Raw genomic sequence first — 27,237 nt, 5'->3', positions numbered from 1 at the left:
CCTGGAATTTGTTTTTTTGCACAGTATGCCATGTATTTCCATAGTGCAGGATAGGAGTCAGACTGACTGCAAGGGGATAGTCTTCTGTCAAATTAGTTTAAATGGGAAGATGTGTGATCACCTTTTCAGGAGCACACAACATCCAAGCAAATATAGGGGTGTGGAAAATAAAACTAAAATGCTAACAAAATGGTGGTTTTCAGCAATGACACAGTCACCATCCAATAAAGGAAACATGAAACTTATAAGCCCACCTTCTCTGCAGCACTTACTCGCAGTAGGTGGTAGAGTCCATCTTCCTAGCATCAAAATACTGCTGTTTGATTGCTGTGGGATAAAGGAACCAAAATTCCTACAGCTCACAACAAATGTGCTATCTGGGAGAAAGACATTTGGATCCCCTGAATCAACTGAACTTTTTTATTGCTCAATTTATATTATTGGCAGGAAAGGCCCTGAGATGCATATCCTTCATGTCAAACAATTTCTCCCTCATTCACAGTGTAGGAAGCTCCCACAGCAATATAATGTGGTGACACAATTCTCCCAAGTCAGACATCAGGAGAACTGAAATACTGTTATGATCCTGTGCAGTGGGTTTTTTTCTAAAAAAAATGTTTAGGGGTACTCTCATTTTCCTACTCATATTGAAATACTGCCCCTCAATGAGGCCAAACTTAGAGTCACAAAATGTTTAGGGGTATGCGTACCCCTGCGTCCCCCCAGAAAGAAAGCACTGATTCTATGACTGGGCCTGTAAAAAGCTATGGGTCATGTAGAGGGATGTGCCTGAAACCAGGTGTGCAAAGACGGATAATACTTTTAGGGAATCAGGAGGAAACAATGGGGAAGGAAAAGATGAGCAAGTTCCAGGAACAGAGCTGCCTTGGGGTCATTTTCCATATTACTTCCATCTGGCAGGTGCGACAACGCAATGAGCTATTCATTTGCAGTAGCTTCATACTTAGATTGAGCAATTGTCACCATGTGAGAACACATCTTTTGTTCAACAGTTTGTAGTGATGTGATAAAAATAACCTGTAGTGGTGAGCACACCTGACACAGCCATTGTATGCAATGACTTAGCTTCCACATGGTGGCTATAACATGTGACCTGACACTTATACCTTCTTATTGCCACTTCGCAGTAGGGCAGGACAGGAGGGCTATCAAGCAGAAAGGGAAACCACACAGAGGGTGGATCTTGTTCTATTCAAGGTGGGGATAAATGCCAGTCCCAGTCCAATACTTAGAAATGTAACATACTGTCAATGATGTCTCCCAGGCCCTGGGCGTACAGCAGGTCTCTCAGGCGAGCCACTTCATCCTTCAGTTCTCTGATCAGTTTGTTGTTAGGATCCTCATTAATGACAGCGTTGCATCTGATCTGCTTAGCTCGGTCAGCATACCTGTAGGAGCAAGATTCATTCTGGGTAAACTAGAAAGGGCTGCTGACAATGCCATACTGTGTGGCTTCTGCGGAAGCACACTGAGGTGAGCTTCCTCATTCAGTCTCCGAAAACCCAGCTATTTTCCCTCCCAAACTCAGAAAATAGCTCAGTTAATTCCAGTTCAATTCTGAGTTATATAAGACCTCGTTCCATGCTCAGTTTTGGTAACCAAGGACACAGAGAGATCAATTCTTTCGCACATCCCCCTGGTGAGCCTCCAACCCCACACCCCTTCCATCTACCTACCTGCACTCCTGCCTCCATCACTACACACACACACACACACATGCCCCCAAGCTGGAGAAAAACATTCAGGGCCATGCCACTTTTTTATTTTATTTGCAGATTTGTAAATTGCTTCATAACCCAAAGTTACAAAAATGGTATATAATAAAATACAAATGAAATATTTGAGGTAAGAACTGAAAACTGCCAATATTACTACTTCTACCAGGAAATACAAAATATGATTACACCACTAGTATAGTAGAGAGATTCTGTAGGGCCCTGGATAGGGCAGCATACTGGGACTTTCCTGGCCTCTATTGCACTCTAAGAGAATCACCAGCAGAGCTCTTTAGAGTGGTGAACCAGCTGGCCCAGACCTGGGTTGTATCACTGAAAACAGACCAGTCACTAGTCTGCTGTGAGAGATTTGTGGACTACTTTGAGGGAAGAATCACTCAGATCCATGCTGAGCTTGATGCCACAATTGGTCTGGCTCCATTGGAGGTCTCCGGAGCACCATCAAATGACCCCTTGTGGGGTTGGTTTCAGTTGCTGTAGCCTGAGGATCTGGCCTCCTCAGACACACCAATAAAGCATCTTAGTCTGGCAGTCTGAATCGAGAGGGGCTGCTCACAAGTGAACAGGGATGTTTCATCCCTCTTATGCAGTCAAGCTGATAATAATAGCACAGTGAAATCCCTGAAGGACAACAATACGGACGAAGAAGTGGTGGAACCTCAGACTGTTCCTGTGGCAACAACATTAGTTAACAGCAAAGCATATTCAGTGCCTTCCATAGGAAGGAGCTCTGCTACACTATCAGCAAGGAACTGTGGGGATGTTATTAATGGTGGAAATAGATAGGATGCTAGGAGGAGAATATACATGGATACCTTCATTCAACATTATTTGCATAGCTCCTACAATAAAATCAAGCTGTTTTTTCACCATGTAAATTTTCTTCCTGCTTGATGTATCTGATCAACATATCAGGGTGTATCAGCATGCTTTTCCAGGCTCCAAAAGGACATACTGTATTCACCACTGCTGTTATTGTGAAACTACTGTGGGTTAATCAAGTGATCAAAGTGGCAGTAAGTTAATATACGCTCAGTGCTTTTCTGTGGAAACAACTTGAAATTGTTGTGATATGAACATTATATGCAAACCTGCATTTCCAGACTTGAAGGATCCAGATTTTCCATTAATATATTTTTTTTACTTCATATTCCCAAAATAATCCACTGGAAAAAAAGAGTTCTTGTTTACTCAGTATCCAAACATGTTTTCCTCCTGGAACATCTTGAGAGTAGTCTCATACAAGCAACATAGTCTAATTTCAAAAGGGGAATCTTTTACCCCTTGGCCCCATTCAGAGTGTGAGAAAACTTGCATGGGACCTACCTTAAGGTGCTGAGAGTCTCATCATAGTTGATGTCAGCTGGACTGAGAGCAGCAACCATAGCAGTCCGAGAGTTACCACCTGCCCAGGAAATTAACACAGAAAAACAGTGTCTGGTACAAATATAAAGTTATATACCACATCTCTCCTTTGGCTCCCTTCCTTTCCTTTCTAACACTCTTCCTGTATATCTATTATTTCACTCTCATGTTCACCATATCATTTTGCTCACAAGGTATGAGCAAACAATAAAACTGCCCCAAGCACCATGAAAGCCTCATCAGTCACCCAAACGTTGTGCAAGTTGGAGAAAAATTGGGCCCTAGCAATGCACTATCCATGCTTGACCATATTGATGCAATGAAATTTCTGGCAATGGTGCTGCTTATTGGAGTGTTACCCACCCCTCCAATAGAAGGAATCTTACAATAAACAACCTGCAGGGCCACTGCCAAGAAATCAGAGATTAAGGATAGATCTAAGATAAGTCATGAGAACAAAGTACCTAGATTTTCTCGGAGCAGCCAGGTAAGTACAGAATCCCGGTATGGAATAAAGTCTGTTTTCTTCTTCTTCTTATTCTACAGGGAGGACAGAACACAACAATTAAACATACACTTCTGATTCTGAAAGTGTTTGCCAATCCAAGGAAGACAGAACATTAAGCATATGTACACCCCTGTTCTTTGAATCCATGTACATAGTACCCAGAATTCACTTGTTTCTTCTGAAATTCTGCATTTTGTTGCAGTTTCCCCAAAGCCAGTTTCAGTCTGAATTCAGCACTGGTCAATCCCAGGTACACTCATATGCAGTGGAACTGTTTCCTGGGGGTGGTCCTACATGACTGATGACAGGGGGCGATATATCGTGGAGCCCCCCACTTCCCACCCACCGCCTATCCTCAGCACAGAAGTAAGCCCCACTGAATCCATGGCAAGTGTGTTAGGATCTAGGTCATTTTATGGGGTGGGAGATAACAATGGGCTGGATCTGTCTCTTCTCAATCATTTTGATTATTTAAGGTTCCAACTACCAGGAGAAACAAAGCTGAGAACTTCAGGCAGGCACCATGGAACACATGGGAAAACACCTGTGCCTCTCTTGCTAACACCACCCCTGCTCTCTGCACATGAGCCCATTAGTTGCACCAGCTGCAGCTCACCAGAAAAATATATGGTTGGCTTTTTAAAAGGTTACATGGAGTAGCCAGGATTTTTGTTAGGGGGCAGAACTGACCTGACTGGCCAGTTAATTAAGTATTTCTATTGGTTTATTTGACTGTGGGGGCAACTGCCCCCCTCCCTTGAATACACCCATGAATGGAAGGAAGACAAGTATGTGTGTGTCAGTTAGTCAAAGGAGGGGATAGAAATGCTAACAAAGACTTAGCATGTCAAGTCTGTGATGTGCTCACATAGACTTTTCCTCTCTTGCTTGGAAGTAAATTCCATTACAGTCGTACCTCGGAAGTCGAACAGAATTTACTCTGGAAGTCCATTTGACTTCCAAAATGTTTGACTTCCAAAGTGCAGCTTCTGATTGGCTGCAGGAAGTTCCTGCAGCCAATCAGAAGCCCCGTTGGACGTTTGGCTTCTGAAAGAACGTTTGAAAACCAGAACACTCACTTCCAGTTTTCGATCGTTTGGGAGCCGGAACATTCGACTCCCAAGGCATTCGGGAGCCGAGTTACAACTGTACATCTGGAAGATGTATAGGATTGTAGCTGTAGCCACAGGAAGATGTGGGCCTCCACAAAACCATGGGCAAAGTTGAAGCCCTTTGTTGCAGGCACCCACAATCTTTGGCATGAGGTGGCACCTATGTCTCCAAGCTAGTTATGGAAGAGAACAAGGGAGATCAGCTCATTCCCATAACCACCTCCAAAGCACAGGTATTATTTACCTTATTTGGTCCTGAATCCTGAAAAGAAACCAAAGATAATGATTAGAGTTTCATGAACATGTATTACTAAAATGGGTCAAGTAAAAGAACAATTGGATTTGGGGACTAACTGAAATAAAAAAATGGGACCAACGTCCTGACTTCTCACAAGCCAGATATAATACCCACATGCCCAGATGGAGAGCATTTGTGATGCAATCCTAACCTAGTTCTGTGCAAATGGAAGGGGTCAGGATAAGGTGCAGGGAACCCTCTGACAACTTCCACTGGTGAGGAGAGCTCTGTACTCAGTGTGGCAGGAAACTACCAATAGCAGTTCTCTCTGGCCATCAGTAAAGTGTGGGAAAGCCCTGAGACAGAAAATTTGGGGGCAGGGCGATCCAAAGTCCTGAAGATATCCCACCCAATCCTGAGGCCTCTCTGCTGTGCCAGCCTCAAGCTGGTGCAGCAAAAAAAGAGGACTCCCCCTATCCCCAAGAGACATACCGTATTTTTCGCCCTATAGGACACACTTTTTCCCCTCCAAAAATGAAGGGGAAATGTGTGTGCGTCCTATGGGGCGAATGCAGGCTTTCGCTGAAGCCTGGAGAGCGAGGGGGGTCGGTCCGCACCGACCCTTCTTGCTCTCCAGGCTTCAGGAAGCTATCCGCTAGCCGTGGGAGACGCAGCTCTCCCACGGCTAGTGGAGAGCTTGCCTGCACCCAGAAGCTTGGGGCACGCTGAGTTCAGCACGCCCCAAGCTTCGGGCTTCGCGCAGCGCTCCGCTAGCCATGGGAGAGCCGCGCAGCTCTCCCACGGCTAGCGGAGAGCTTGCCGGCACCCAGAAGCTTGGGGGGTGCTGAGCTCAGCACGCCCCAAGCTTCGGGCTTCGCGCAGCTCTACGCTAGCCGTGGGAGAGCTGCGCGACTTCGCACAGCTCTCCCATGGCTTACGGATAGCAGCCTGTTCTGGGGGCTGGGGTTGGGGGAAGCTCGGGCTTCCCCCGCCCCAGCCCTGCACCTGGGGGGGGGGGAATAAATTTTTTTTTCTTTATTTCCCCCCCAAAAAACTAGGTGCGTCCTATGGGGCGAAAAATACGGTATTCTGACCTAGTCTGCACAAGCAGCAGAGTTTGGGAAGCAGTGGTTGCTCCACCTTGCTACTCCCCAACCTAGTCTTATGATTGCTCTGCCCATCACAGTTCAGAGGTAAGGTTCATAGAATTATAGTGGTGTGGAAGATAGGGTGCTAGACTTGACAAAATAAGGAGTATATGTCAGCCATACAATGGTTTTCTCCTGCTAAGATCCATTCCTGAAGTGTTCAGACCTTTCAGCTCAAGTCAACTACATCTTGTATGATTAAGAGCTGCCAGAATGTTTTCAAACAAAAATAACTATTCTTTACAAATATAGTTCTCTGGCATTTTAATTTTTAAAGAAACAATTAACAAAAATGTCCTGTCTTTGTTTTGTTTTTCACATGACATTTTTGGACATTAGACTTAATTTTAGAAACTTAAATGTATTGGAAATTTCCTGTTTTGATTATCACATTCCCTTCCCCACCCACTCACCCGAAAAGCACATAAGGAGATGGGGGCTTAAAAAAAAAAAAAGCTTAATTGCACATGCATATTTATCTTCCACAAACTGAAACACAGGGCATCTCCCAAACTTTATTCCCCTTCTCTCAGGCCTTTGGCTAATTAAACAAGCTATGGCCTTTTAAACTGTAGAGGGGAGAATATTGCTTTTGTTTGTTACTATGGTATGCACTTTGTGTTTTTATACTATAAACTGCCCTGTGATCCTCAGATGATAGGCAGTATAATAATAATAATATTAATAATAATAATAATAATAATAATAATAATAATAATAATAATAGATTCATAGCTGCTCCAGGGACCAAATGGCTGAGCAATTCTAGTGAAGCATTGCAGAGTGTGTACTGAGAGATGTAAACTCTGTATATAAACTCATAACTATCAATCCTTACCATCTCAGCCAGAGCAGAAATCACCTTCCCCAGCGTAGTGAGTGATTTATTGATGTTTGCTCCTTCCTGTAAGAACAAGACAATCCTTATTTGGAGCAACTAATCCCAACACAAACTTTTCACAAAGAAATTTCAACCGCTGAGGACATTCTGCTTCACACAACCATCAGGATTAAGAATTACTCCCTTGAAAAGTTACCTCCTGAACAACAACAACAGTAACAATAATGATAATTTGGTGAAACTCCACTCTCATGCAGTGACAGACAGCTTTGCATGTTTCTCAACCAGAATGAATGAAGAGCAGCAATATGGGGTGGCATTAATAGTTAGGCAATAAGGAACCAGCCGCAAAATGACTGAAATGGAAAAGAATGGAATATGAGCAAGTATGGACTGCAGAAAAGAACTGGTACACAAATAGTGATAATTACCAGGACACTTTGATACATTTCAGGGGTTTTTTTGTATTTCCCAAGAGATAACCTTATGCCATAGTGTTTGGGCTTGGTGTACCCAATCCTACATACAATAAAGACACATGCATTCATTTCTAGGTTAATTTGGTCCCTTCTCTTACCTTCAGTCTTGTGCCTTTTGCTCCTGTGGAATCAGCTCGTTCACTCCCTGCAAGATCCACTAAGCTAATTTTGCTGACCTGAAATCAGAAAAACAGATGAGGAACTTGTTGCCTATGATATCTACCACCTGAACAGGAGGCCACCTAGGTACTGACATATGCCACTTTTGAGTCTGACGCAAGAAAGGCAGGAAAGAAACAGAACGCACAACCAAGATGATGTTTCATAACAAGGCACAACATTTTAGCAGCAAATGCTTTGTTCAAATGAAAGTGTTGGACTCATACCAACTCTTGCTTGGCATGACACTAGAAGGGCCACATGCAGTCGAGATGTTGGAAGCTTTAAGAGTCTCATTCGGAAGGAAATCCTTCACTCCACTCATTGCACATGTGCTGACTAGAGAGGCTAAACTGATAACTGTTTCTGTGTTTTTTCCAATGTTTTTTCCAATATTTAAACTTGTTCATTTCCTTTCTGTCAATAACAAAACTCAAGGCAATGTACAATAAAACAACCAAGAAACCATAACATCACAAGATGCTTGCCCAATTGGCTCCCCATGATGACCACATTTGTCCCAACTCTGGCAGCAGTCCAGAGGATCCAGTATCCAGAGCATCCAGACCCATTAAAGGTGCATAGGCCTTAAGGCTAATAACCGTGATGGCTACATGGCACTTCCATAGTCAGAGCCAGCAGCAGAGGACTACTGCCATCAAGCTCTGCTGGTAGGCTTATTGGAAACATCTGGTTGCTGGGTTAGATTGACCTTTGATATGATCCCACTCTTTTTACATTCCTAGTATCCATATATTTTGGTAGAAGTTCTGACAACACAAAGCTGGAGCATATTTTGATTATTATTTTTATTCCCAGACCCAAGTCTAATTCATTGGTGGATGGAGGGCTTTGCAAAGGAAATGTAAGGAAGATTAAAGAATAGCAGGTTCGTCTTCTAAGCAATCCCATCAAGCTATCCTCACCTCATTTTCTTGTACAATGATGATCTTTGCCCCCATTCCATTGAGTCATGTTGTTTAGCTAAAGAGCCAGCTGAGGTCAGAGGCTGAGTCATGGCCGTGTAGTTATAACAAGGAAGGTGGCAGGAGGCTGGACCTATTCCACCCCTAACCTCTTGTGCTGCTGGCAGAAACACCAACTTTTACTGGTCTGCCTACACTCACCTTCTCTGTGGTGATGTCAGTCTCTGCATCGTGCCGTTTCTGGGTGAAGATAATGTTGAAGACGGCATGTGAGCGGCTGCTGGTTTCATTCATATTGGTGGCAGCCACCGTCCTGTTGAGCAGGAACAACAGTGAAGTGTTAAATTTCTCTTTCTGTTTAAGTTGGGAATCCAAGTTTCACCTTCTACTTGCAAAGATCCAATGCTATAAGGAGGTCTTTCTCCAAGGTCTCAAAAGCCTCATTCAACTGGGAAGCAAGGCTGACAAGGCAGGAATCCAGGCTGGTAATTAAGATTCTACACAGTGCTCAAGTGCTTAAGCAATTCTTTAAAACAGGGATGGGAAAGCTGTGAACCTCCCATCAGCTGCAGCCATCATTGTCAATGGTCAGAGATTTATAGTAGTTGTAGTCCAATGACATCTGGAGGGCCACGGGTTTGCTAGGGGGTCCTCGTGTCCCAGTACCATCTACTGTCCCCTTAGGCAATCTCAGCTCCCCAATAACCCCCCCCTTACCACAAAGACCTCTGGTGAAAAGAGCTCTGAATAACAATTATATTCATGACTACATGGGAGTATGAGGTAGGCCTTCCTGCAGTTGTTGTTTTTTACCTGGCTTTGTTTCCAGAGTCCATTAGATCCTGGATGTCATTATAGGATGTGACAGCTAGTTTCGAGAGATCTTCAACGTATGGTCCAAGGAGTGGGTGCTCTCTCACCCTCAGGTTTCCTTTGTTCTTGGGGTTCAGGAGGTCACGCACACGCTCACAGTATATTTCCATGTAGCTCACCTGTGGGGCACAGTGTGCAGACAATGAGAATTATGCACTGAAAAATTGGATCTATTTGAACATAAGCACAGCTGCATAGGAGAGGGCACATCTTGTGGACACTACCTGATACACACATAGTGCAAATTATCTCTTCAGAGCACAATAAAACAAAACCCCTTTGACCTGAGCCTACAATATATTATTTCTAAACAGTGAGTTGGGGAGAAGTTCTTTGGGAAGACCTCACAAATAAAATCTATGAACAGATCAAAGGGGTTTAGGAACACAATTAAGCAGAATCCTGTACACGCTTATCTGAGAGTAAGGCCCACTGAACACAATGGGACATACTTCCAAATAATTAAGCACCTGATAGCTCTGTGTTCCACTGATAGCTCAAACTTTCTTTGGATTGCACTTTTTACCCAGTGCTCTCTTCACAAGCTTTTCAAACCCTGAAGACAGATGTGTAAACAGAAATATGCACAGCAGATAGTGCTAACAGAAACACTGGAAGCAGATTTTCAAAAGGGAGCTGCTTTGTGAGCAGAGTTGCATATTATTCATCCGATAAGGGGAGGAGGGAGCACGGCTGTGCAGGATCATCAGGTTAACACTGAAAGCTGACTAAAGGCTTGTCCACACTGCTGCTTATCCAAGCAGTTTTGCATTTGCCCCACCATTTCCCCCTGGAAAACCTGCTGTTTAGCACTAAATCAGAACGGCAATCCACAGAAAACGCAACTGCCATTTGTTCCAGTTCAGTGCTAAACTACGAGCTTTCCTGGGGAAAAGCAGCAGGGTGAATGGAAGTGGGGCTGAACCCTAAGGCAGCTGCTGCCCACTCAATTTGTACCTAAAAGTAAACATGGTGAACCCCTAGGGTGGAGAGATAAAAAGAAGAAGACAAGGCTGCTTCACCTAACAGTTGTGTAGAAAAGGGAATTTCGTGTTAAAAAGCCATAGCTGCTGAAATCCTTTCTTCTAAACAACTATTAAAGGTCAGGAGTCTTGTCTTCTTTATTACCTGGTCACCCAAGAATTTAGTAGAACACTATTCTGTAACTTTTGTTGTTGTCAGTTCATAATCCAATGACTTTGTGTTTCCACACGCCGATACGACTTACATTCATGCTCAGAAAACCCATCCTATATTCCATCTTGCCCCAAAGGAAGTATGGACTATGACCAAGTATCAGTTCTTACCTCCACTGAGTATGACATGTTGTCATTCGTTGTGTCATTGATTCGAGAGAAAAGATCTTCACAAAGCTGCATAACATCAGAAGGAAAGAAAAAGAGCTGCATTTATCTATGACAATAGTACCATTTACTCAGAATCTATCAATAATCTGGCAGCTGCCTAGATTTCTATCTAGATGTTTGTTGAACAAGAAAATCTACATCACTGGGATAGCTGGGGTATAGCTAGGGTAGCTCCACATATAAGTTCATCCTTTCACTGAAACAAAGACAATTCTGGTAGCTTTTAATAAATTTTAAACTAAACCTCTTTTAAAGGTACAGGCCACAGGCAGGTAAGCCCTGCTTGTCCAGCCAGTAGGCCTGAGCGTCCTCTCATTTGCTCCTTCCTTCTAGGCTCTCACCCCCCCCCCAGGCAATGGTTTACTTCAGCCAACTGATGGACAGAGGTGTCAACAGGGGCCCTTAGCCTTGTGCTGCTTCGCAAAATAATGAAATGTATCCTCCCTCCAGCGCCCATGCTCTCTCTTTCCCTGTCTTCCCTCATGGTTTCCTGGGTTCCCTTATGGGTTGAATCAGTAGCCGCTGCCCTTCAGCTCAGTTATGGCCTCCCAGAGATATTATTTGTGTCCCCTTTAACTCACCTACCACTAGGTGGTACTACGTCTTTCCATTTTCTCAATGAGCCCACGGACTTCCACACTCTCTTTATTGCCGCTCACCAACTTAACTGTTCCACACATTCCTTACCTTTCTTATAGTTATTCACTTTCCAAATCCCACCCCAAACACCCCTTTCTTGGACCTGCTTGTTAGTTTCTAGCTGCATTCTCTTGTTGTTATAGTTACCTGGGGGATTATGCCTTGTTGGTCCTTCTCCTGTCTTCCCATCATAGTGTAGGACTTGCCAGCCCCAGTCTGGCCATAGGCAAATATGCAGACATTATAACCTTCAAAAGCATGCTGCAGCATCTCTTCTCCAATGTCCCGGTACACTTGCTTTTGAGAAGCATAGTTGATGTCTTCAGGCTATTAAGAAAAAGATGAGGGATACTGAGAAAGCATCAAAAGAGAAAAGAAGAGAACTTTTCTCCCCTTTCCATGGCATACTGTTCATTTATTTTTTAACCAAGAATTATTCTAAAAACATGTCAGAATTAATACGACCTCACATTGGAGCAGTTCGATCAGAATATTTTTTGTGTGTGCTATTACTTCTGAGCAATTATGGAAGCAAAAATAAGAACTCAGGATGGAATTTGGAGCCTTCCAGCAGAGCAGGATCTTCTCAAATGATTTATTTCAAGGCTTAGAATACATAATGCATAGTGCTCTGTAGCCATTTGGAAAATGGCAACTCAAACTGCCCTGCAGAATTACGCAGCAAAGGGGCCTTGGGCATGAATGCCACTAAAGTGTACGGCATAATAATCATCCTATATTTGATCTATATTTGCGGTAATTGACCCACTATTATGACATGGTGGGCCTCAGAAAGATTTCTATTAATGTTATATTTGTAATGTAACTGAAGTAATCACTGAGGCATTTGACTCCAGCTTACGTAATGTTGAACAGCACTATCCTGATGAATATCTCCAATGTCGCACTCAACACTTCCCTGTCTTTTGGAGCATATATTAGGCAGATAAAATAAAAAGGCCCATAAACCCAGCTGTGCAAATACAGAGAGCAGCTGAGTCACAGTTTCCCCACTATTTGTCCATGAATTGCTTGTGATTACTCCTCAAAATTATTTCTTGTTCAAAACCACTTACTGAATAATTGCCTTGAATTATTTTTAGACAAATATTTATTCAGGAGCATCTCACTATACAGTAACTTCAAAATCCAAGTCCAATGCTAAGCCAACTTAATAGTACAGTGGTACCTCTAGTTATGAACTTAATTCATTCTGGAGGTCCGTTCTTAACCTGAAACTGTTATTAACTAGAAGTGTGCTTTCGCGAATGGGGCCTCTCGCTGCCGCTGCGCCGCCAGCACACGATTTCTGTTCTCATCAAGGGGCAAAGTTCTCAACTCAAGGTAGCTCTTCCAGGTTAGTGGAGTTTGTAACCTGAAGCGTTTGTAACCTGAGGCATTTGTAACTCGAGGTACCACTGTATGCAAAAGCAAATGCATCCCCAGCTGTAGTCTTGTGTCTACTTACTGTTGTGTGAGACCAATAGGAATAGTCGAAGCTGAAACTTTTTGGTGTCTCCTTGGGCTGCTTTGGGTTAATGATAGCTAAGAAGAAACAGAGAAGGGGAAACCATGATATGATATGAACCCTCGGCAACCAGCATTTCTACATTTCAATAGAAGAATTGTTGCTTTGAGGCATCCAGGTCCCTAAAGCCATTCAATCCACTGATTTGGAGCACACATTCCACTTGCACTCACTATCAGGCAGCTCGTACGCCACATGTCCCCACAGATTGATCCCCCAATAGGCCAGGCTACATCAGACAGAGTCCTGCCCCTCTTGAAACATGTGAACTAGTCAGCTACACGCTGCAGGGCAGTGCCTTCAAGTACTAACTAGGCTTAAGAAATAGCTAGGGAAATACTCAAGCATAAGACTAGAGTCTCTTCTATCCTTGTACACCTAATGTATTTGAGGAAGGGCCATAGCTCAGTGGGAGAGCACATCTTTTGCATGCAAAGGATCACAGCAGCCGCTGTGAGCTGCCCAAGAGAGGAGGCCGGCAGCAGCAGCCGTGGAGAGGCCATGGAGAGGCCATGGAATCTCTCTCGTGGCTGCTGTCATACTCCTCCCAGAGCTCAGTGGGGGAAGCAATGGCGGGGGACATATGGGCATTCCAGGATCAAATCAGAAGCTGGGATGAAGCATATAGTCCCCACAACACAGAGACATACATTCAACTATTATGTTCTGAAATTCTTCCATTCAGCGATATCCTCCCACAGAAGGCAGATACATTGATTGCTGGGCCATTAAAGCCATCTACAGCTGCTACGAGTTCTTGGATGATTTCTAATTATCTGTTTGGTTAGCAATGTGAATCATGATGCAGCCAATGCAGGTGGCTCTTCACATCCAAAGAGACTTTAGAATGATGTGATGACACACTGCGGGGAAACGCACATGAATGACATGACTACAGAAATAAGGCTGACTTCCTGGGTCTTTAGGCTGCCCATTCAATGGGAAAGACCTATGGGACCAGTTCCATCCATTTGCCCTTCTTTTTTATTCTCTCTCTCTCTCTCTCTCTCTCTCACACACACACACACACACATTCCTGATGTGGGATCAGATCACATGCATAAGCTCCCACTGCATAATATCCACAGCTCGATATAGTGTATTTATTTAGATTTTTTTAGTGCGGTGTTTTTCCAATGCATAAAACACAGCTTACATAAAAATACAAGAAAACTTGCTTAAAACAACAATGCAAATTGGAGGGGGTGGGGACAGTGATTTCATCCACTCAGTATGATCATAAACAGCCTACAAATGAGTCAGCAGCCAAATGCTACTCAGCATAGTTGGGTTTCATGTCCCTTGGGGAATGCAGAGAGGGAAGGAAGCAGCTCCTGACCTTGCAAGGGGGGCTATTTTTATTTAAATGGTTTCAGCAGAAGTTTCAAGAGCAGTTTACAAAAGCACGATAAAATACAAAGAAAGCATGAACAGCGTACTTTAAAAATCATTAATGCATTAGAATGCACATAAAAGCCTAGGGAAACAAATAAGGTTATTCCACAACCTTGAGGCATAATCTTTTTGATTAGAAGCCTGTGGGTAGGAACATTGCAGGTCCCAGCCCAGCACACAAACACCCGCATGCCAGCTGGGGGCGGGATGCATCACATGACGTGTAACATGGCGCATCATGTGATGTGCCCCCACAATGTGGGGGGCAAGTCAGCGCCTTTGGTAGGAACTCTGTATATTGTTTTCTACAGCTGTTCAGTGTAGGCACTACATCATAATCATGTTGTTGTTGTTGTTGCATGTGCATTAGACTTTCAGTTTCAGCGTGCTGCTTCCTATCGTACATAGGAAGGAGTGTTTGTACATCCATCTGCGGTAACAGTATGCCTCCATTTACAGCAACCAAGTGCTTCTCTTTGCTGGTATGCTATGCAGCAACAAAATAGGCCTAAAACATTCAATGCAGTGCTGGCCTGAGTAGAGAGACATGGAATGAGTGTATAGCAGAGCTTTGCCTTTGTAGAAAGCAGTGCTCTTAAGACCACAGAAGGGTCATTAACCATGCGTCTTGATGTAAGGGACTCAGAGGTAATTGATAAGCATAGCTGACAGCAAACATGGGAAGGTCAGTGGTTATGTGCATCAATTACTAGAGCTAGCTGCAGACACAGCTATGACGAGTCTCTCACACGTCAGAAACAGCAAGTGGCAGAGTGTCCTTAATGTGAGCCACTCACCCTTATTATTCAGCCAGAAAGCTATCATGACTCATATGTACAGCAACTAGCTAACCAGCCATCTAACACTTCCTTATAGACTATAGAGGGATGGCCCTTGAGTAAGAGAAGGCATGAGAGATGTCTGTCCCTCCCCAGCAACAATTCATGCCACTTTCTCCCAGAACTTGTCTGCATTTTAGGGTGCATGGAACTCAATGAGACTAGCTTCTAAGCAGGAACACATAAGATTGCACTCTTTATTTTATTATTACTATTACTATTACTATTACTATTACTATTACTATTATTGGATTGCATCCAATGCTGCCATTCCACTTGCTCAATGCAACTCCCCTCTTCTCTTCTCTTCTCTTCTCTTCTCTTCTCTTCTCTTCTCTTCCCTTCTCTCCTCTCCTCTCCTCTCCTCTCCTCTCCTCTGCCCTGCAGCTCACTGTGCATCCTCAGAATCTGCTCTAGAGGGTTGGGGATCCCTCAAAACTAGATTTGGCAGGGGCTTAGGGAGAGGAAAGCAACAGGGAAGTCCCACTGTGCACAGTGTTGGATACAGCCCTAATTTTTAGTTGAGTTTTGTTATTAATCAATGAAACAAAAACAAACTACTATAAACTCTGAATGGAAAATGAAAGGAGTGGGTAAGCATTCATAGGTTGCGTTCATTTTCAGTTCACCGGGGTGTCATTAAATGCTTTTACATTCAGCTAGGGATAGAATTAGGGACGTGGGTGGCGCTGTGGGTTAAACCACAGAGCCTCTTGGGCTTGCCGATCAGAAGGTCGGCGGTTCAAATCCCCGTGATGGGGTGAGCTCCCGTTGCTCGGTCCCTGCTCCTGCCAACCTAGCAGTTCGAAAGCACGTCAAAGCTTTCGAAGCTAAATAAATAGATAAAAAGTAGATAAATAGGTACCGCTCCAGCGGGAAGGTAAACGGTGTTTCTGTGTGCTGCTCTGGTTCGCTACAAGCGGCTTAGTCATGCTGGCCACATGACCCGGAAGCTGTACACCGGCTCCCTCGGCCAATAAAGTGAGATGAGCGCCGCAACCCGAGTCGGCCATGACTGGACCTGATGGTCAGGGGTCCCTTTACCTTTACCTTTAGGGATAGAATTCAGTATAGGTTTGGCATCAGTTGGTGGGGTGGGGTGAGGTGGCATGGCTCACCCAGCTTGCCAACATGGAGGTTGCTGCTGGTAAACATGAGGGAGAGGGATTAGGTGGAGGCATTGGAGCCACCTCCTGGAAGTCAAGGTCACTTTGGCCACGCCAATAAAATATTTGAGGGGGCCACCCCTCCCAAGTTGCTGGGCATTGCCATTCAAATGGTGTGTATGTGCCACATCTTGTGATCAATTATGCAGGGCAGGGCCTACCTTCCCACCCCACCCCCCATTTTATTCAAGTTGGCATCTCTGTGTGGAAGGGAGTTTGGTGTGGTCTGGGCACAGTGGTGGAGCCAATCCAATGCTCCTGCCCCTGCGCCCGTACCATGCCAGCTTCCTTGCTATCTTGCCCATCACCTTCTCAGATCTCTGCATTGGGATGCCATGTGAACAAGGGCTCCCTACCCTGCTCAGCCCCACCAACAGCTGCTTCTTCCCATATAGTTCAGTAAGTATAATATTGCACTCTTAGACAAATGTATAAATTATATATATATTCTGGAGTCCTTACCATCCATTTATTCTGAATTTTAAAAATACATACAGTATGTGTGGAAATACAGGCAACCACCCCACCCCCATTTACGCAGAGGTTATGTTCCAAGACAACATGCATTTAAGTGAAATTGCGTGTGTGTATTTGAAACACGACTGAAAACGCCTGCAAACACCCTGTACCGCCGCCACCCCACCCCTTTTTGATGTTTTTGTGATGTTTTGGGTCACTCCCAAGTTCGAAGTGATGCGCGTGTTGGGGGTCACACACATATTGAACATTTGTAAATGGGGGGGTTACCTGTACTATAGTTCTGAATCCATACATTTCTAATTTCTTAAAGACTTGCTGTGCTCCATAAATGGGGGGCGGGGACAGGCTCTTTCTCTCTCTTTTTAAAAATGCAGTGCTTGAGATTGACTTTCGGCAAAGGATACAAACTTCTAAAGAGAGCGATAATTGCTTTTCACCCTCCCACGTTGCAGAGCTGTCATACAAATGTTTCACCACTCAGTACCAAACTCAGTATGGAATGGGTTGAGAATTTATCCCAAATTATCGCTATAACACTTTAACCCTGCAAACTGCCCCATGAACCAGAAGGGGTATCCTGTCCATTGCGGGCAATTTTGAAGTGACCACACTTTCAATTTTTAGGACACCGCTTCTGCTGCCAAGGAGGCGGCATTCCAGCATGCAGTGTTGCCATTTGTCTTCCTTGCTCCTGGGTGGAGAAGCCAAGAGAGCAGCAACTCTTGGAAGAGTGCCCCGACGCCCACCTTATTTGGTGAGAGCCAGGGAGCAGCAGCAGAAGTGAGGTGCAGTGGTTGGAGCCAGGAGGCAGCGATTCCCATTTTGCCTCAGGTGGCGAAATGGGATGGGCTGCCCCTGAGACCATGGGTAATTGTGGCCAAGCTATCTAAATTCAAGTAAGGTCACAGCTGGCATAAAAGTCAAAGCTGATAAAAGGCACTTGAAGATACAGAGAGGCTACCTAAGTCTTTAATTAATGATGGTGCAGGATAAATAAGCAGTTCCAGACTGCAAACTTGATGCTTTAGGGAAAGTCCAACCACATCTAGAACAGACTGAGCATTGTTCGGTTGATAAACCAAAAGTACCTCCATCTTGTCTGGATTGACATAAGTTTATTCATCTTCATCCAATTTCTTGCTGCACCCAAGTACTGGTTCAGAACAGCCATTTAGTAAAGTGGTATGGAAAAGAAATAAAGATTCAATCCAGATAGACTGCATTGTAGCTTCCATAGCCACACTTCTACAGTACATTGTCAGGCAGTAGAGAGACAGAGCTCATTTTTTTTGTTTTATTTTGTTGCCGCTGATGAATAGAGCATCAAGCAAAGTGCTTAGGTTGCAGGAACAATCATAGCTTATAATGGCAGAACATATGGTTCCATGTTCAATCCATGGGAAATCTCCAATCAAACTGACTTTGATAACAGAACTGGAAAAGCAAAGTAGGAATGGGTTTGGTACAAGGAAACCATCTCATTATAAGAGTCTGGATCAACTGGACTATACTTCTGATGACCCTTCCAGACTTTTGATTCTAACCAAGCCAAAGAACAAGGATTTCACTTCAGTGTCATTTAAAATCCAAGTGCAACAAACATATACTTTTGAATTCTGTACCACACTTCTCCTCTGATGTGGAGAATGTTACCATGGCAATCCAAGAACTGAGACTGGCTTGCTCTGTCACTGTTCCTTAATTGTTTATTGCATTTTAAAATAAGAGACAGCAAACAGAGGCACAAACACAGAATAATGGCAAACCTTAAAATAGCAAATCTATAAGTTTAGGCGTCATTCAAATGACCTTTCAGAAGAAGAAGATGGTGCTAAGTGAAGAATTAGCAGGCAGCTGATGCGCCATGCAAATAAAAGAGGCTCAACTCTGCCAAGAGGAGGTTCTTTTATTGCAGAAGGGAATCAAAAAAAGTAAGTGACGCAGAGGAAGGCATGGAAGGGTGGCAACAAATGACAGCAAAAGATGGAAAAGACTGGGAGTGTGTATACATTAGTGGTTAAAAATGCAGCAACATTGTTTTCCTCCACAGTGTGCTGAGATGCATTACATGTTGCTGTACCTACCTCACAGTGATAAAATATGGCACACAAAATAGATAGGGAGAACAAAAGACTGCATCAAGGATATGCGGTGTTTGATGTAGAGAATTCAATGGAACTGTGACAAGGGGAAATGTTGCAGAAAGAATCAAAATAAATAAGGTGGGTATCTAGCAGCAACCTTAGTCATGGTGTATGCTATTTGCTTACACACTGATCATGTGTGTATTGCTTTTTTAATAATAATAATAATAATAATAATAATAATAATAAACAAACAAACAAACCTGGGCCAGTTAAGCTAACATGTATTTCCTATGAAGGAACAATGCATGAGATTTTCTAAAAGCTCCCAGGTGCACCATATTTAAATGCTTGAATCTAATGAGTCACTTAATTCTTTGCACATCTGCCCTGCAGGAAGTGGTCTTCTCACCCATGCAGTGGTGCTAGCAAATTAACTGTACCTATAACAGTATGTTGTTTGTACAGTAGTCCGGAGGGAATGAACCCTACACAATATTTCTGATGTCTTTATTAATCCTGGATCCTAAATTAATGATAAGCCTTGCTGCAAAGAGTGGCAGTTGCTAGGGAGACTGCCTAGGGATATAAAGTTGGTAGGTGTAGCCATCAAAAGCAAAGGCAGTGCAAGCCATGGAATAACTGAACAACATGCAAATCAATGCAGAAATAAACACAGAGCAAGCAGGGTGATGCCTTTACAAGATCAAATGACTCTCAAAATGCCATAAGTGGACTGTTCAGTTAAAACTCCTTCCGGCCTTGAAAAACAAATTCATGACTTTGCTTTTATTCTGACCGGTTTTTTGCTTAAGTGTTCAACATTCAGTATTATAGCCAATTATTCCCCTACACTTTTAACAGCACAATTCTATACATGTCTGCCCAAGTGAGTTAACCACAAGGAAAGTAGATATAGGATTGCAGCCTAAACATATTTTTTAACACTTAGTATTTTTTACAACAGTTCTGTTAGGCAGAGGAAGCTAAGAAGCAGAGACGCACCTGAGGCCATTGATTAGCATCATCCCAGGTAGGGAAAGCAAAGCATAACAAAATGAATTATCTTACATTTTTGTGCGGATTATTTGAATGCAAATATTAAAATATATTCACTTTATATTTGTTGTAGCACTGAGAACAAGAAGGGGACAAGGACTTCTAGACAGGGAGAGATGGCAACTTTTGAGAATCCTAACAAGATAGACAAGTACAGGGAGAAGAAAGGCTGCAGTAAAAGGCCAATCTGCATCTTCATAACTCTGATGCATAAACTATGCATCATAGTGTGTTCCTTTGTGTCACAGCTGATGCAATTCTCTGTTTTGCACAAATTGGTCCCTTAGTGCCAGATTACATTCAACCTTTGCCCCATAAGCCTGCTGAGTACATGGACCCAGAAAAAGGCTTCATTCCCTTTGTAATTCAGAGGGCTGAAAATCATGTCCACACACAGCTAACAATGGGCATTTCATTTTTAAGAGAAAATTTTTAAACCAACAAAGCAGACAACGCCCCATCTCTTCATCAGAGGTTTTACAGCCAACGTCTCAAGACTCATATGTCTTTGTCTGTTGTGGCAGCCTCTTGAGATTCCACCTAGCCCTGCTCTACTTTAAGCAGGTCTATGGCAAATACACAAGCCTTTGCTATTAAATAATGCAGGGAGCTTTGTGAATTTGCTTACACTTTTCTGATTTTGTGCACTGAATTCCATATATGCCAACTGTTTTATTGTGTAATGAATTTTTGCTTGTTCTGAGTCTTTTGTTCTCTTTCATTAATGACCCTCCCCTGCCCTGCCCCCTAAAAATCAAGTGCTGCGGGGAAATATTTACAATTTTACAAGCCTTTATTGTTTTCTATTTTAGCTGAATTTTCTTCCTAAACTAAAAAAAGCACCAAAAGTGTTTAAGCTCTCCCTCTAGAACAGAGGATTACCAGTCTCCCTGGTTGCATTAGTTGCCCTCTGTTGCTCCTTCTCCAACTACACTATATCATTTTAAAGATAGAGTGAGAGAAACTGAATACTGTGACTGAAAGAACACTACAGCTAGTTCCATGTTAAAGCCATGCTAAAGGAGGCTTTATTATTATTATTATTATTATTATTATTATTATTATTATTATACCGCCCTTCATCACAAGATCTCAGGGCAGTTCAAAGGATAAAAATACAAGGTAAAAACACAAGTAAATAGTTAAAATAAAAATAATACAATAACCCCCCTCCCACAAACAAATTTAGTAGGCTGTAGAATATTCATCAGCCTTATAAAAAAAAAATTACAAATTAACATACAACACTTAAGAACAATTTAAAACAACTCCACCCCGCTAAATAAACAACACCCATCCAAGTTAAAAGCCCATCCCCATTAAAACCATAATTTTAGCACAAGGTGGCTGGTACTTGGTCTGTACCCTCATTCCACCCTTGAAGCACCTCCCCCAAAGAGATGACCCCCCCCTTTGGTGTCTCCCCTTCAGGGGTGGCCTCTCTGAGGGCGGGGGCGCGCCTCCCTCCCAGGACAGGCAGGCTTTATAGAGCTGTTCCAGCAACTGGTGCAAACCTAGCTGGGGCAGCAGGTGTTTCAAATGCTCCCTGCCTGGCCAGGGTGCTGGTCCCTGCCCTGCCCACACAGTTTCATCAAACACCAGCTCTCCATGCTTTTTTTAAAAAAACCAAGCAAACACAGAGATGAGTTTCAAAACCTTATTGTGATGTGGCACGTGGGTTTGCAGTTCAAAGGGGTGAGGAATCAAGAACTCACCAGGGAGTGCCCAAACCCATGGGTGGTAAAGTAGCACGTTGAATCCCAGCCTTTTATTTGGATTTCAGCCTCAACTGTGAATGTGAATTATATAATGGAATAATGATCTTCAGTGTCTTGTTTTCAGTGCCTTCCATAATCATTTTCTTTTAAAAAAATATAAACTGGGCATGTGCCCCAGCAAAGCTCAGAAGATAAGAGCTGGTGGTATCTTTCCAAGGATTCATTTGAGCATCTGAATCACTGTACAGCTGAAGTTGAAAGACCACATACACAAAAAGGAGCACATGCACAGGATATTAGTATGACGAAATCAAGAGAAGATGAACAGGACAAATTCAGAAATAGTCTCTGATTTATAATATTCCCAGAAATACCATTAAGGGTCTCAGCTGTTCTCCACAAAGCTGCCAGCAGTTCTGCTTGATTGAAGCAGTGGGAAACAGTACATTCATACAACAAATCAGCTAATTACCAAAATGTCAGCAATTGCGTGCTTTATGCAGATGGTCTCCAGCAGAGCTTCCCAGAGAGCTATTTCAAGATAGCCCATAACTCAGGGCTAACATAAAGTAAAAGACACACACATCTATATGCCAGTACCAAACAGCATATTTAAGCCGCAACAGTATCACTCCCCCTCATAGTGAAGTCAAATGGTGAGTACCAACAGGATTGTAGCAAAAATAGAACTCTTGGAAAACAAAATGGAGTATTAGCATACTTGGGGAAACCTCAAGGTTTGCCAAAATACAATTTATTTTAATGAAGGGCTGAAAAATCTGAAACAAGCCGAAGCATGCTCAGGATTTAGATTCTACGTTATAGAGTGTCTGTTGGAAAAGAAAATGGGAAATCAGGGATGAGGAGTGAAATGCCATTCGTGGTGGGAACTACTAACTGGCCTTTTGTTTCTAGAAGAAGAGAAGAAGAAGAAGGAGGAGGAGGAGGAGGAGGAGGAGGAGGAGGAGGAGGAGGAGGAGTTTGGATTTGATATCCCACTTTATCACTACCCGAAGAAGTCTCAAAGCGGCTAACATTCTCCTTTCCCTTCCTCCCCCACAACAAACACTCTGTGAGGTGAGTGGGGCTGAGAGACTTCAGAGAAGTGTGACTAGCCCAAGGTCACCCAGCAGCTGCATGTGGAGGAGCGGCAACGCAAACCCAGTTCCCCAGATTATAAGACTACCGCTCTTAACCACTATACCTCACTGGCTGGAATAACCTGGAATAGCCCTAATAATTAAGACCCATTGTCTCTGGATAGATTGTATAAGATTTGAAAAGGATATCCAGGTGATATTTACTTAAGGGGAAGATATAAAAGAGGGCTATTCATTATTTGTATAAATGTATATATAATAAAAAGGGAAGGCTGTTGTCATACAACAGTTTGCTTTGTCACCAACAGGCAGTGCTGTGAACTACAGCATGATAGCAGCCTTCAGAAAATTGCTGGGGAGGATAAGAAGAGCACTGAGTTGCAAGACAGAGGAGGGCAGCACAGGTGAGCCATGGAAGAACAATTGTAGGGGAAAGGGGAGTCGTTTGGCAAGCTCTAAGGGGAGGTTTGGTTATCTCTAAGGAAAAGGGTGGGTTTGGCAAAGTGTATGGGAAGGAGGTTGGTGGGGGTGAGGATAGGTGAGGTTGGCAAGAGGAATGAAGTGAGCAGGGGCCCAGCCTCTAGTACTTATATTATTTGTGTAGAAAGGGGAAATGCAGCAGGTGCCATTTTCCTCACATTTGTGTGACAAGTGGTGGTTGTCAAATTCTCTGTCTCTCTCTCTCTCTGTCTCTCTCTCTCTCTCTCTCTCTCACACACACACACACACACACACACACACTACATCCATGAGGTACAGGGCCCCGGTCTTCCTTTGCATCTGTTCACCCTACTTAGAGGTAGCATCTAGATGTCTTTGGCAGTGTGCTGCTTCTTGGCCTGTGTCCTGTTCCAAACCTTTCAAGTCTTGAAGCAAATCCAGCACAGCTCACTAGAAATCAAAAGCTGCTTCCTTCTCTGATTGTTGTTGTAAATGGCACTCTCACAAACCACCCATTGAAATAGAGTGTGTTTTCAGCATCTCTTCAAAAGCTAAATCATTAAACGATGGAGGGGGTACCAGCATGTTTAGTATTAAGCACTTTGGAGAGCTTTAGTGAAGCAGATCCTAAATTAATGTGGATTATTTTGTGATTTCTTTTTTTAAAAATGTAGCCTTATATTGACATTTTTCTCCAAGTGATATAAAGAGGAAGTGAGACAGCCAAGTGAGCAGAGCCTCATTTTCCCACTTTGCTGTGTGCTCAGCTGTACCCTTTGTTACTGAGCAGCATCACCCAATATTTCAGATATGAAGCCACTAGGATAGTATCTCATAGAGACTGGCAAACAAGAAAATGTTACAGCTGTTGAAAGACCCTTAGGCATGATCTCTGTAGCAAATCTACACATTCAAGAAAATAACAGGTGGATACAAACTAATGAACAGTTAATATAGAGACCCCTTCTAAAATTGGTGACAAGCCTATCATATATGTGCTCCCACTTTATTAGAATGACATTTTGCAACATGCAGTTATCTGGTAGCTGCAGTCTTTGATGCTGCTACAGTCACATGTTGGTAGAACTCCCTAAATAATGAAATACTAAATGAATGTGGATTGTTTTGAGGATGTTAAAAACCAAATTTGAAAAGTATAGATTAGGGATAAGGATTTTATAACCTCCCTTCCTCCAAAGGAGCCCAGGGCAGCAATAAATAAGAGATAAAACACTCTCTCACTCTCTCTGTACATATTTAAAACACCTAAAAAATAATTCCAATACAGATGCAGACTAAGAAAAGCCTCCGTTTCATAAGTGTTTGGTAGATGCAATAATGGAATATTGATTGGTAGTTTTTGCAAAATATGCTGGGATTTAAGATATGTAAAATGAATCATGGGAAGAGAAGAATGGAAGTCATTGATATCTTAAGGATGTAAAATGACTATCTGAAATTGTAAAACAGAAAATTTAATAATATATATATAGAGAGAGAGAGAGAGAGAGAGAGAGAGAGAAGTCTCAGCTTCAAAGCAGCACCCTGTGAAAGGTCAGTGTTTGGCACCCCTGCACCTCTCGCCTTTCGTTTTGCTCAGTTCACTATGTCATAGTTGTGACACCCTGTGGCACCCTGTGCGATGGAACCAGTCGTGCTGCTTTAAATCTGCCTCTGTTTAAAAGTTTTATTGAAAGAGAAATCTATCTTCAGAAATGGCACCTATCTAATATCCAAGGGCAGGGAATTTCAAAGAGCAGGTGCCACAACACTAAAGGCCCAATTCCTACGTTGTGTAGAATGGCGATAACTGTAGGAGGCCCTCACCTGAAGAGCACAGTCATCAATGGAACAAGTCCCATTATTCTTGACCATTGGCCATACTGACGGTAGTGGAACCCAATAACATCTGTTGGACCCTAGGTTCCCCATCTCCAACATAGAAACAGGTATTTCGGGTCAAGAAATTGAAAATACCAAGTGGTTAACAATTTTCCACTTACCAATGTGATGCATATATTCCATGAACCATCAAACCAGGCCAGTGATGTGGAAAAGGACATAATTGTTCTTGTTCTGAATTTCTTTAAAAGTTTATCTACCTGTGTAGTCTATTTGAATTCTTGTATATTTCAGATTGATGGATATTTGTGACATTGGACCATCACATAGCTACATTTTTCTTATTTGAGAAAAGTACATTTTTAAAGGCTTCTGGCATGCACATTTTAAGACAGATGCACATATACTTTGGAAGTCAAGTATAATTCCCCAAACTACCACACATACCCCAAAATACCACATACTCTGCCCAGACTCATGCTAACACCCTTGTTGCAAACCTGCATACATCTAACTCTGGTGTGTTGTTCTTTTCTTTCCAGTAGCTATAAATGCTGCAATACATGTTTGAATTTATTCTAGTTTTAAGGAAAGATAGCAGTGGCTGATTTGGTGTGGTGGGGGGGACTGTAAATTAAATGTTCTTTTCACTCTGAGAGTAGAAGCACAAAGTGTATCTGATAAAAATCACTACATATACAGTGGTGCCCCGCAAGACGAATGCCTCGCAAGACGAAAAACTCGCTAGACGAAAGGGTTTTGCGTTTTTTGAGCTGCTTCGCAAGACGAATTTCCCTATGGGCTTGCTTCGCAAGACAAAAACGTCTTGCAAGTTTGTTTCCTTTTTCTTAACACCGTTAATACAGTTGCGACTTGACTTCGAGGAGCAACTCATAGAACGCGGTGTGGTAGCCTTTTTTGAGGTTTTTGAAGACTTTGGTGATTTTTGAAGCTTTTCCAAAACTTCTTTTGCAGCCATTTGGTAAGTTAAACTTTTAAAACTTTTTTGGGGGTTTTTGGATTTTGGGTTGGGGTGTTTGGAATTCAAGGACTTGGTGTTGGGGAGGGGTTTGCAAGAATCTGGAAGCTTGTGGGGGTTTTTTTCTGCATTTTTATGATTTTCTGTGACCATTGGGCCACTCTGCTGTTTTTTAAAAAAAAATTCTGGATTTGAATTTCTGTGTGGTGGGTGGCTGGGGGAACAGTTGAGGAGGGGTTTGCAAGAATCTGGAAGCTTGTGTGGTTTTTTTCTGCATTTTTATGATTTTCTGTGACCATTGGGCCACTCTGCTGTTTTTTAAAAAAAATTCTGGATTTGAATTTCTGTGTGGTGGGTGGCTGGGGGAACAGTTGAGGAGGGGGTTCTTCAGCAAGAAGCAAAGAGTGGAAGAGGAACCTTCTTCGAGTTGTCCCCCAGAGTCTTAGAAAATGTACTGTACACTTTGTTGATTTTTAAATGTTTTTCTGTCATGTTTAGAAACTTAATTTATTGTTCCTTCAATTTTTGAAATGCTCTTTACAGTATGTGTGACTTTAAAGAGCACTTAATAAACTCTTGTTGTACCAAATTTGGCTTTGTTTGGACTTTTTTTGACCATAGGAACGCATTAATTGAATTTCAATGCATTCCCATGGGATTTCGTGCTTCGCAAGACGAAAAATTCGCTAGACGAAAAAACTCGCGGAACGAATTAATTTCGTCTTGCGAGGCACCACTGTAACTGGCTTAGCGCTGCACATTTTGTGACAAATTTGCTGTCCAGTGACTATGAATGGCAGTGACTATGAATGGATGTGCTTTTGCCTTCAAGCAACTATAAATTGGAGTACAGAATTTTTGGTTTTTTTTAAATGTATTTCTTATTAAAGATTTATTGGTTTACAAAAGTATATGCAATGTCTCTTTTTTCAAGTTACATTTTCCACATGTCAGTTTCATTTGTTGAGACATTAGTGTTACATTAGGAAGAAAAGGGGGGAAGTGGTGGAAAGGGCCATGATGGGTGGGACTGGGGTCAGGTGGCTATATTTCTATTTTACTTAATATATGCGTGGGGTTTTGTGTCAGCATCGTTTGTGCAGGTTCTCTTTGCTATTCGCTTGTGTTTCTTTGTTGGTGAGAGAAGTTGGGGTTGGCCTAGGCTGTGGTTGCTTGTTTGTGATTGGCTGTGGT

The 27,237-nt window shown here is 42.8% G+C and overlaps 1 protein-coding gene across 22 annotated transcripts in view; it reads right to left on the bottom strand.

The window, feature by feature from the left end:
• KIF1A (kinesin family member 1A) overlaps nt 1–27,237 on the bottom strand; it is a 116,619-nt gene that overhangs the window by 69,163 nt on the left and 20,219 nt on the right. For all 22 annotated transcript variants that reach the window (XM_081006631.1, XM_081006642.1, XM_081006646.1 and 19 more), the window contains exons 3-13: nt 12,881–12,957; nt 11,560–11,739; nt 10,714–10,779; nt 9,347–9,525; nt 8,735–8,846; nt 7,547–7,624; nt 6,967–7,032; nt 4,987–5,004; nt 3,587–3,662; nt 3,084–3,162; nt 1,267–1,409 (exon numbers count right to left, since the gene is read on the bottom strand). In XM_081006631.1, the coding sequence (XP_080862757.1) occupies nt 1,267–1,409; nt 3,084–3,162; nt 3,587–3,662; nt 4,987–5,004; nt 6,967–7,032; nt 7,547–7,624; nt 8,735–8,846; nt 9,347–9,525; nt 10,714–10,779; nt 11,560–11,739; nt 12,881–12,957 (1,074 nt within the window). The remainder of the gene's footprint in view (nt 1–1,266; nt 1,410–3,083; nt 3,163–3,586; nt 3,663–4,986; nt 5,005–6,966; nt 7,033–7,546; nt 7,625–8,734; nt 8,847–9,346; nt 9,526–10,713; nt 10,780–11,559; nt 11,740–12,880; nt 12,958–27,237) is intronic.

Source organism: Podarcis pityusensis (assembly GCF_964106645.2).
Source record: "Podarcis pityusensis genome assembly, chromosome: 5".
Lineage (NCBI taxonomy): Eukaryota > Metazoa > Chordata > Lepidosauria > Squamata > Lacertidae > Podarcis > Podarcis pityusensis.
This window is presented reverse-complemented; position numbering and strand designations above follow the sequence as displayed.